Raw genomic sequence first — 10,175 nt, forward strand, 5'->3', positions numbered from 1 at the left:
CCGGAGCACGGGGAACAAGGGGTAGACATGGACACCAATCAAAACTGGGAATCCTGCCTTCACTCCTGCTGACCGATGGCGCTGGCTTGCCTTCTCCCTTCAGTTTTCTCCCCTTTGTAATCTGCTCTTTCACTGTGGACATGGCATTGAGTTCAGGCCCTATGTTTTTCTGGTTCTGCTTGTATCTCCTCAGGGAGAGGAAAGGGAGGAAGTCTGGTTGAGGGCAGTGTGGGAAGCAGAGCCAAGCAGATCCCGGATTCCCTGAGTCAGCAAACAAAAGATGCTCTTTTTGTTAGTGCCCCAAGTCACAGGCCTAGACACCGTGTCAGAAACTGTTTAATGTTAGAATTACAGGCTTTTGGCAAGTATGTGGCAAGCCCATCTGTCCGTTCCCATGTCCCCTGAGAACACAGCAGAGGGGGCATGCCCCAAGCTCTGGCCTCAGTCCAGACTTCAGCTTGGGTTTGTCCAGCGAGATGTCTCCAGCCCATGAAAGCCCATCTGGCTACAGCTTGAGTTCACTGGGCATTGGCTCCCCTCTTAGGCCAGCCAGCAAGTTGTTAGCCGCCAGCAAGGACATGGTGTTGCGAGTTTTGTAGGTGGCACTGCCGATGTGGGGCAGGATCACTGAGGGGAGAAGGAAGCATTGATCCCAGGTTACCAGGACAAAGGCTGTGCCTCTGCACTCCTACCAATGCGCCCTCTGCCTGTGTCCTCCTACACTTAGAGAGGGTAGATGTTCCCCATGAACCCCATTCCTTTAGGGTTCAGAGGGGCAAATGCTGAGACCCATTTGGGTCTCCCATTCCCCACACACACGCACACAAAAGATTTGAACCCTTACAAATATGGTAGGCAACAGGGAGTCACTTGTAGACAGTGAAACTAGGCACCAGCGTAGAAGCCTAGCAGCTACCACACCCTGCACCCTTGAAAGTGATGGCTTCTGAACTACAAGAGGTAACTCCATGATGGAATGCTGGGTGATACCGTAGGTGCCTCTGGTTCCAGTGCAAAGCAAATGAAATTCTCTCTAAAGAGCTGCCTGCCTTCCAAAGCAGTATGGGGACATGAAATGGGGATGTGGCCAGTTTTCCTGGCTGTGGACAGCCAGTGTTTGTTGTAGGCTGGCCACAGCGATCAGGTCAGGAGGATTTTACTAAGGGTTGCAATAACAGGTGCCTTCACTAAAGAGGCAGCAAGGGCATGTGCACAGTGCAGAGGGACACCAATAGCCCTGATTCCTCTCGGAAGGCTGGAGACAAAAAGGAAAGGCAAGCCCCGAGGCCAGGGTCTCAAAACATTCCCAGGACACCAGCACCCTCAGGACCCATTAAGTGCACAGTCTCAGGCTGCAGCCCAGACCTGCAGAAGCCCTTAGGGCAGGACCTGACAATCCAGTGACTGTCCCTCCAGGAGACCATAGACGATATTAGAGCAATTGCACTTGCTGACAAAATAGCAATAGGGCAAGCCCAGAAGTATCTAGAGCCCTCGAGGACAGGGACAGAAGCTCAAAATGCCTAAGGCTGAAGAGGGGTCCACACTCAGAAGTTGCCTGGGGGCCTGATGGCTGGTGCTCACCAGGCCTAAGGAACTCTCCAGCCACCCCATGAGTGAGCTACCACTAGAAACTTCTGGTGTCATTACTTTCCCATACACTGCCAACAGCCATTTAGAGCCATGAGTTGCTAAGCTATGGGAGTTCGGTCAGTCTCCCTTTAACAAGCCCGTTTGCCTCTTGGACCTGTCTGGGGACCCAGCTGAGCACTGCACTCCTGTTAAACAGCCCTCACTATTTATTATTCTACGCACTCCCAATCCCAGGCTGGGTTAGCATTGCTTCAGCTAGCTCCGCGGCCAGGCCTGCTCCACAGGGCAGCTATGCATTTGCACTGGAAACGGTTCTTACCGCAGTTCTTGAGGGTTAGCAGGGGGTGGCTTGGAGGCAGTGGTTCTGGGGTGGTCACATCCAGTCCTGCTGCTGCAATCTGACCACTGGCTAATGCCTGGTACAGGTCTTCCTGGTTTACCACATCTCCTCTGGAGGTGACAATGGTGATGGGGGAAAGGCTCAGATACTCCCTCCACCCAAGCCACCTTTAGGGCAGAACAACTCAGAATACATTTTCCCATACACCAAGCGCCTGCACTGACTTCTCAGGCAGGACTAACTACAGGGAGTCTGCATGAGAGTTCTCATCTTGACCAGCGCCCTGCCACTCGCTAGCTCGTGACAGAGCTAATAATCTCTTACGGGGGCCACCGGGTTCCTAAGAAAGCCCTACCGTCCAGGAGTTCTGGGGCCTGGGAGTGTAACACAAGCACTCTGCATGCACAGGGCCCAGGAGACTGCAGTTGTGTTAGACCCACACAGGCGCTTCTGATCTAGCTGGCCCCTAGACCGTGGTCAAGAACCACGGAATACCCATCACATATTTGGCCAACAAGGGCAGAGAAACCTACCTGCACCCGTGTGAGCCACCAATGAGGTCAAGAACTGGCTTTCTGGAACCTTCCTATCGTGCACTCAGTAGTCCTTGAGCAATGGACTATCAGCATGCAGAGCCCTGGAAAGCCTGGAGTGCATCCTGGTGCTGGGTAGGTGGAAGCCAGGGCTGCCAGGGGCATGAGTCCTGCTTTGTTTTCAATCCCACGCCCAGGTCGCGCTTGGTGGCTAAATGTTGGTAACCCCAGGTAACGCCGGAAGTAGGCAGACACTTTCGGAACACATGAACCCTTGAGGTGGTTTCACCTAACGTTCTCAAACCTGGTTTCAGGTTCAAAGGAGCTAGATACGGTGCTGCACACCTCTAATCCCAGCCCTTGGAGGCTGAGGCAAAAAGATTACAAGTCCAAGCCAGACTTGGCTTGAGTGAGGCTGTCTCAAAAGCAAGGGTCAAAGGGTGCCAACTAGGGAGGAGTTAGGGAGGCAAGGACAGGGGCATTGCTACATCACAGGACCACTGCCCTGAAGTGAGTTTTAGGGTCTGTGCCCCCAAGCCCACACAGGTTCAATGAAGTTAGGCCAGGGTCAGTAACATGGAAGATTGGTCTCTGAAAGACCCTACAGAGGCCCCAGCCTTTGCAGCAGAGGGAAGCGGGCCTGCTGGAGGGCCCTGGTGACTTGCTCCCAGAGTCACACTACTGTGAGCCGAACCCTGGGCAAGGTTGGGCTACTGCAGGGAACCAGAAGGCTGGGCCCTGTGCTAACTGATCTTCCTCTGGAATTTCTCAAAGGGTTGTTGGTTTATGGAGGTTGACGTGCCGTCCTGAGCCCTCTCATCACCAACCAACAGAGAACAGAAACTCCCGGTCAACTGCATTCGACACACCCATCTCCCGGGGTGTGAGGGGACTCAGGAACGAGGACCGCCCTCAGCTACCTGCTGATGTTGATGAAGACAGCAGTGTTCTTCATCTTCTGGAAGAAGTCCTTGTTGCAGAGCCCCCTGGTAGCCGGTGTTAAGGAGCAGGACACTACAATGAAGTCTGACTCGGCAGCCAGCTGAGCAATAGGCACTGAGAGGAGAGAGCTTCATCAGAGGCTGACCACCAGGGAGGGGCAGCAGGATGGCAGAGACCAATGAAATGGAGCAGCTCCCATACCCACACAGGAAACTCCCAGGATTCCAGGCACGGTGGCATACGCCAGCAATTCCAGGGCTCTGGAGACCGAGGCACGAAGGCTACCTTGACTTTGAGGCCAACCAGAGATATACATTGACACTAGCTCAAAAAACAAAATCAGAGGGCTAGGGAGATTATCTCAGTGTGTAAAGTGCACATTGCATGAGCATGAAAACCTGAGTTTCGATTCCCAGCGACACCCACCTAAAAATCTGGGCAAGACTCCCAAAAACTCCCAACCCAGGAGAGATGCAGACAGGTGGTTCCCTGGAGCTCCCGGCCTGCCACGCTGGCCACATCAGTGAGTTCTTGGTTCAGTGAGAGACCATGTCTCAAACACTGTGATGTCGGAGTTATAGAGATGGCTCAGCAGTTGAAACTATCATGAGGGCCAGAGTCGGGTCCCAGCACCCATATAACAAGCCACACAGCCTGGCTATGCCTGCAGTAGAAACTCTGAGATGGGCAGAGACAGAGCAATTGCCAGGGCGTCCCACCTAGATGAGAAAACTTCAGGTCTAGGATCCATGATGGAAGTCTGTGCCCCTGACTGGTCCTCCATGTCTCAAGGAGGTAGAATGCATAACACAGAAAGATCACAGAAGCCCCCGGACAACTCAAGCTCCTGCATCCTGGCTGTAAATCCACACACACACACACACACACACACACACACACACACACACACACACACACCTGAATTCTGCCTGTAAATTAATATCACACACACACACACACACACACACACACACACACACACACACCCCTGAATTCTGCCTGTAAATTAATATCACACACACACACACACACCCTGCATTCTGCCTGTAATTAATCTCTCTCTCTCTCTCTCTCTCTCTCTCTCTCTCTCTCACACACACACACACACACACACACACACAGAGAGAGAGAGAGAGAGAGAGAGAGAGCGCGCACAGAAGTCAGGGTTTTTTCTTACCAAACTCTGCCTGAAACTCTGCTGCTTCCTGAGGCCTGGGCTGGCGCCCCGTGTAGAGAAATCTCTGGACACCAAATGGTTTCAGTCGCCGAGCAATGGCCTGACCTAGAGGCAAGGAATCCATGATTTGCTCCTACCTTCCAGAGGGCAAGTGCCGGTTACCGGTAGAGGTGGGTCCTTTTTCTGTCTTAATGGGGCTTAGGCTGCCCCAGAGTGACTGATCCCCAGCTAGTATACTGCCCTCAGGGACCTAGAGGCAGTGCCACACTCTGGCTTACACTGGCTCCACATGGTCCCACTTCAGCAAGAACTGGATGTGGCATCTCTGAAGAGAGGGGTTCAAGAGATCTCCTCCCTCCTTCTGAGCCCCCTACTTCCGTGAATGCAGCCCTACCTCATGTGACTTTTGGTGGCATTACCAGCTGCCGACTTGCCCTACCAGACCTACCAGAGTTTTTCATGCATGCACACAGGTGAGGGCACTTGTGTTCTCAGACTTGAACACACCCCGGGGTATTGGACTCCTCCAAGAAGCTCCAAGGACTGTTGGCTGTCCAGACAGGTCACCTTCGGTCCCCACCCCCAGGCTGCCTCTGTCCAGGCAGGATGACAGCAGCCTAGCCTCCCACCAGGCTTCAGAAGGGTCAGCACTGAAGGAGAGGGGACCCTCACCTGCAACTCCAGAGTGGGAAGCAGCCCACCTTCCAGAACTGGGGTCCAAGGTTGGTGCAGGCTTTCCCACGGTAGCCTGATTCCCATGGCTAGCCCAGCATCTTATAGCCTTTGCGCAAATTAGTAAAAGAACCCTGGCTCTCAACAAGCTGCCCCTGAAACCAGGGTTCTGGGAATTCGAGCTGCCTTTTTATTCCTTTAGCCACATGCACAGCCTCACCAAAGGACACCCAGGGCCTGGCACTGGGGTCTCAACCAAAAGGGGAAAGCCGGGAGCGGGCAGTGGGAGCCTCACCTATGCGCCCCAGCCCCACAATGCCAACAGTGCTCTCGGAGAGTCCATAACCGCACATCCACAAGGGGCTCCAGGAGCTCCAGCCGCCGCTGTGGGGAGAAGGGCGGTGAGCAGCAGTCAGACCTTGACAAGAGAAAAGGGACCACACAGGGGCCCACACCCAGAGCGCTCCTGGCCTTTGTCTGAAGCTAATTCTGCTTCCAGGTCATAGGACAAGAGTGGCTAACAAATGAATGGATCCCTTTGAAGCCAAGAGGGACACAGGGAGTGAGGCCGTAGGGGAGCTGGGAAAGATAGATGTAGGGCAGAAGGGCGACCTGCCCCAGGCGGAATGCGAAGCAAACTTAAGAGTGGGGTTTCCGAACAAGTTCTGGAATCACGCAACACAAAGGTGACCTCCAGAGTGCACCCCGAGACCCTGCGCGGGCCAGACTCGGGCTTCTCACCCAGAACCCTTGCACCTGATGGGAAAATGCTTTTCTCTGTTGCGCCCATGGTGTCACGTGGCCGCTCGTGCTGCCCCTGGGCGTTATCGAGAAAGATCCCTGTTCCTCACATTGAAGAGACACGGCAGTGTGATGTGGGCAGCCTTGACTCTCCTCTTCGGTTTTTTTTTTTTTCGGAGCTGGGGACCGAACCCAGGGCCTTGCGCTTCCTAGGCAAGGGCTCTACCACTGAGCTAAATCCCCAACCCCAGCCTTGACTCTCAAAGCTATTTCTTGTCCTCTAGCTTGTCAACTTCAGCATGGGGGGTGAGGGAGGGCAGCATTCCACCCCCAGGTCCAGGATCCACTCCACTGCTTCCGGGTCAGAAGAATTTGCTCCTCCCTCAGCTTCACCTCTCATGACTTCCCTTCCTGTTCCCTTTAACGCAGCTCTGCGTGTGCTTTGTGCTTTAATTATTTTAGCTGAATCTATCTCCCTAATCCAGAGACAAAGCCTATCTGGACGGGGCTGCCCTGAGCGCTCAGGTCTTACTGCGGAGCCTACCTGACTTTCCCAGGCATCCACTTACTTCTTTACTTCCTCTATGGCTTCCGGCAACCGGCGGCAGGTGGTGAGTAGGAGGGAGACAGCAAGTTCTGCCGTGGCGTCTGTCAGGACACCTGGTGTGTAGCCCACCCGGATCCCGCTAGGAAGCAAACATCTGGTTATAACATTGGCCTTAAGCCACTTCACCCATGTCTCCCAATGGGTCATTTCCATGATGTTCTGCTGACTGCCAGAAAGCTCAGAACTGTAAATGGTCCTCCATCCCATCACTCCCCGCTCTGGGGAGGATACGAAAACAGAAGCTCAGGATTCACAGTCTGCAGCGAGTGACTACCTAACCGTCCAGAATTTCTTCATTGGAAAAAGAAAACAACAAAAACAAACAAACAAAAAACAACAACAACAAAAACAAAACCCTGGCCTTTTCTTCTTCCAGGAGATCACAGAGATCAGAAAAGAGAGCAACCATGGCAGGGTATGGTTGGTCACAGGTCATCATTGCCCTCTAACCTTCTGGGTTAATGTGCTTTGTGCAGTGGTGGCTACTTAGCATGGGCCACTTGGCACTCTCACGGAAGCACATGACACCAGGCAAGGGGAGAGCTCCTCTGGCGCAGCCTCCCCAAAGCAGACCCTCCCTGTCCAGAGTCCCAGCTATACTCACCGTTTCTTGATCTCATCTAAAGCCAAGTGGTCGACCCCCACAGACAGGGTGCTGATGACTCTGAGGTTGGCTCCTGTTGTGCAGAAAACACATGTCTGTCCTCGAGGACAAAGCCACGTTCTGGGGTTGGTCTTAGGAATACCGACTTATCATTTCTTAAATGAGGGGAGGAGGCTGCTATCCCCGTCCCTAGTATTAAGTTGATCTACTCTGCCACTGACTATAGGAGCTCAGGGAGAGTTCTGTCCTAGCCACTGAACATTCTTCACGCCTTTTCAGGGCTCTTAACTTTCACCCACCAGTGGCCGTGGGTCCCCTTTAGCCACACCAAAGGTCTCTCCCCACCGACACTTGAAGTGCTGAGCTGGCTGTGCTCTCCTCTACTAAGTATCTGTCTGGTCAAGGCCAGGGTGAGAGTGGTTCCGCATCGAATCTGGCAGCCTAGGGTCTGAAGTGTTCCTTAAACTGACACAGTACATTCCCTACCCCAGGAATGAGACCTGGGGCCATTGCTGTGCGCACATGTCCTGGTTACCTATCAGTGCTCAGCACAGACAGTGCTGGGCCACTATCCTGCAGCACACAGGCCCAGAGAGATCTCAAGGTCACAAAGCAAGGCTGTGGCACAGCAGAGAGGTTCAGAGCCCAGGATACCCTCCCTTCTCCACCCTCCAACCTCTACTCCCACCCAGGTACCACATGGTCTTTGCCCTCTTGGAGCCTCCCAGAATCTTACAAACCAGATCAGGGACAACATGTGTCAAGTGGAGCTACTGCTGGGGGCGCCCTTAGAAGACAGGAAAAACACTACAGACAAGCTCAAAGGCCAGTTACAGCAGGCTGGTGTGCTCACCCGGCACGACCCCCCTCAGAACGTTGGCTCAGGCCGACTCAGCACATACCCGCAGCATCCAGAAGTTTCTTGTCCACGCGGTCACTGAGGCGGCAGAGCAAGCCATAGGCCCCCGCCACGCCTTGCTCCAGATCCTTGCTGGGGATGGGATCATCCGAATTCCACTGCTCTACCTCACAGCTGAAGGAAAGGGAAGCCACTCAAAGAATGCAGGGAACCTCCTGGGTCCTACGGCGTGCACGGCTGGCAAACATGGGCTTCCACGTGCTATGGCCTTAGGCTAGCCAGAGTTAAGGTCACTCGTGGGGAGGCTCAGAACTGTCTGGAGTGTAGCTGGAGGAGGGGATGAAGGGCTACCAAAGTGGGGAAAGTTGACAAGAGCTGAAGGCTCCCCTGGCCATGGGAGCACTTGAGTGTGCTTCCTTAGCAGCCCAAAGTGTGAGGTGCTCCTCCAAACCCTTCCACTGAATCCAGAGCAGTCCTGGTGTGTGTACACAGGAGACACTGGACAGTGGCTGGCAAGTCCCCAGGTCCATTCGTCTCAGCTTCCAGGACCAAAAGTACCAACAAAACAAGTCCTTAGGAAAAACTGTATTGTGCTAGAAAACCTTCAAAACAAATCACATTTCCCAAACCATCAGAATTTAGTCCCAGCACTCTAAAGGCAGTGGCAGACCTATCTCTGTAAGTTCGAGGGCAGCCTGGTCAAAAAGCAAGTTTCAGGACAGGCAAGGGTGCAACACAGAGAAATCCTGTCTTGAAAAACAGAAAACAAACAAACAAACAAGCAAACAAAAACTGACTGCTGAGTGCTCTCACCTCCACCCAAACTGGCACCGTATTGCAAAGCTGTCAAGACAAAGTGGCTAAACCGGCAGTGGGAAAGGACTGAGCATAAAGGCCAGGTCTGCCGCCTGGAGCTCAGTGACCCTGGGGCCCTGTGTTTTCAAGTCGGTGATAGAGAACTTCTAAAGCTGACTTCACAGTGTTGGAAGGACTGAAAGTCTGTGTTCACAGCTCCAGATAAGATTCAATAAACAATCATTCAAAGATTCAGAGAACAATCATCAAACGCAAACGGCCCCATCCAGTATCCAAGGAGGCAAGCCAATGGCTGCCATAGTCCCTGAACACTCCTGCCTGCCAGCTAATCTCAGAGGGTAAAATTCACGGCCTGAACCTTGCCTCTTAGGCAATCTCACTTCACTGAAGGCTGGAGACCAATATCCTGGAGCCAGGAGCAAGCCGCCACTCAGAGAATTTTCTCTAAGGCGGCCCCAAACTCCAAGCCAGCCCCTCGAGGACACAGCTGGCAACTCCTGAGCAAAGCCCCCAAGCGCCAGCGCCACCCTTCCCGATCCTGGCTCCACTTAGCCTGCCTGCCAGGCGCCCGGCTCTTGGAAGGTAGCCCCCAGTCCTGGGACAGCTCCGGAAGCCCCAGCCGTGTGTCTGGAGACTCACGATCTACCCAGCGCGGCTGCAGGGGTGTCTGAGGTTGGGTGGACCGGACAGCGTGCCAGGGGCTCAGCTACAGTCCCCACGCCGACGCGGGCGCTTACTCTGTGGCCTGGGCGAGCGCAGCCCTGCCCTGGGCCGGCAAAGGACCAGTGACGAACACCTTCATGAGTCGCGCCGGTTTCACAAGACCCGCAGCTGCAAACATTAACCAACCTAACCTAGCAAAAGGCGACGGAAGTGTGGGCGGGGCCGGCGTTGGGGGCGGGGCCAGCGCTGGGGGCTGGGCCGAGTCCGGGCCCTAATCCATCCAGTGTGGCTGGGGTTGGCGCTCTGCAGATTTGGGTATCCGGGGAAAGAGGCCCTTTATTTGTGTGGGTTGAGTGTAGGGCTTCAAGAGCCTTCTTGGGTGTGTGTGCTTTCAAGAGTGACAAGGTCTCGAGACTGTCAAGCATCCCTAAGAGCCTGGAGTGAAAGGCATACTGAAGAGGGCACCTGTGTGAGCGGCTATGGATATGTCTCTGACTATGCTGTCAGAGTGAGGAAAGGAGAAAGCCCTGATAGCCCTGTGAGGGCTATCTTAGCCAAACTATCCCAGACAGAGGCTTCTGGTTAAACACACAGAATTCTAAGCCAAGCCTGACCTGCGTGCTCTCAG

The 10,175-nt window shown here is 54.0% G+C and overlaps 1 protein-coding gene across 2 annotated transcripts; it reads right to left on the reverse strand.

Annotated features, from left to right (window-relative positions):
• Positions 1-318: 318 nt before the first annotated feature.
• Grhpr (glyoxylate and hydroxypyruvate reductase) lies at positions 319-9,756 on the reverse strand. Of its 2 annotated transcripts, none has more exons than XM_032891395.1 (9): positions 9,622-9,756; positions 8,112-8,242; positions 7,210-7,282; positions 6,568-6,684; positions 5,553-5,641; positions 4,586-4,690; positions 3,387-3,522; positions 1,913-2,043; positions 319-627 (listed from the first exon to the last, which is right to left on the reverse strand). In XM_032891395.1, exons 1-9 carry the CDS (start codon positions 9,723-9,725, stop codon positions 506-508), a joined length of 1,008 nt encoding a protein of 335 aa, XP_032747286.1. In that variant the 5' UTR covers positions 9,726-9,756; the 3' UTR covers positions 319-505. The 2 variants fall into 2 exon arrangements, with proteins under 2 accessions (XP_032747286.1, XP_032747297.1); XM_032891406.1 differs by having other exon boundaries at positions 9,442-9,656.
• Between the last annotated feature and the right edge of the window lie 419 nt (positions 9,757-10,175).

The sequence above is a fragment of the Rattus rattus genome, chromosome 1 (genome assembly GCF_011064425.1).
Source record: "Rattus rattus isolate New Zealand chromosome 1, Rrattus_CSIRO_v1, whole genome shotgun sequence".
Taxonomy (NCBI): Eukaryota; Metazoa; Chordata; class Mammalia; order Rodentia; family Muridae; genus Rattus; species Rattus rattus.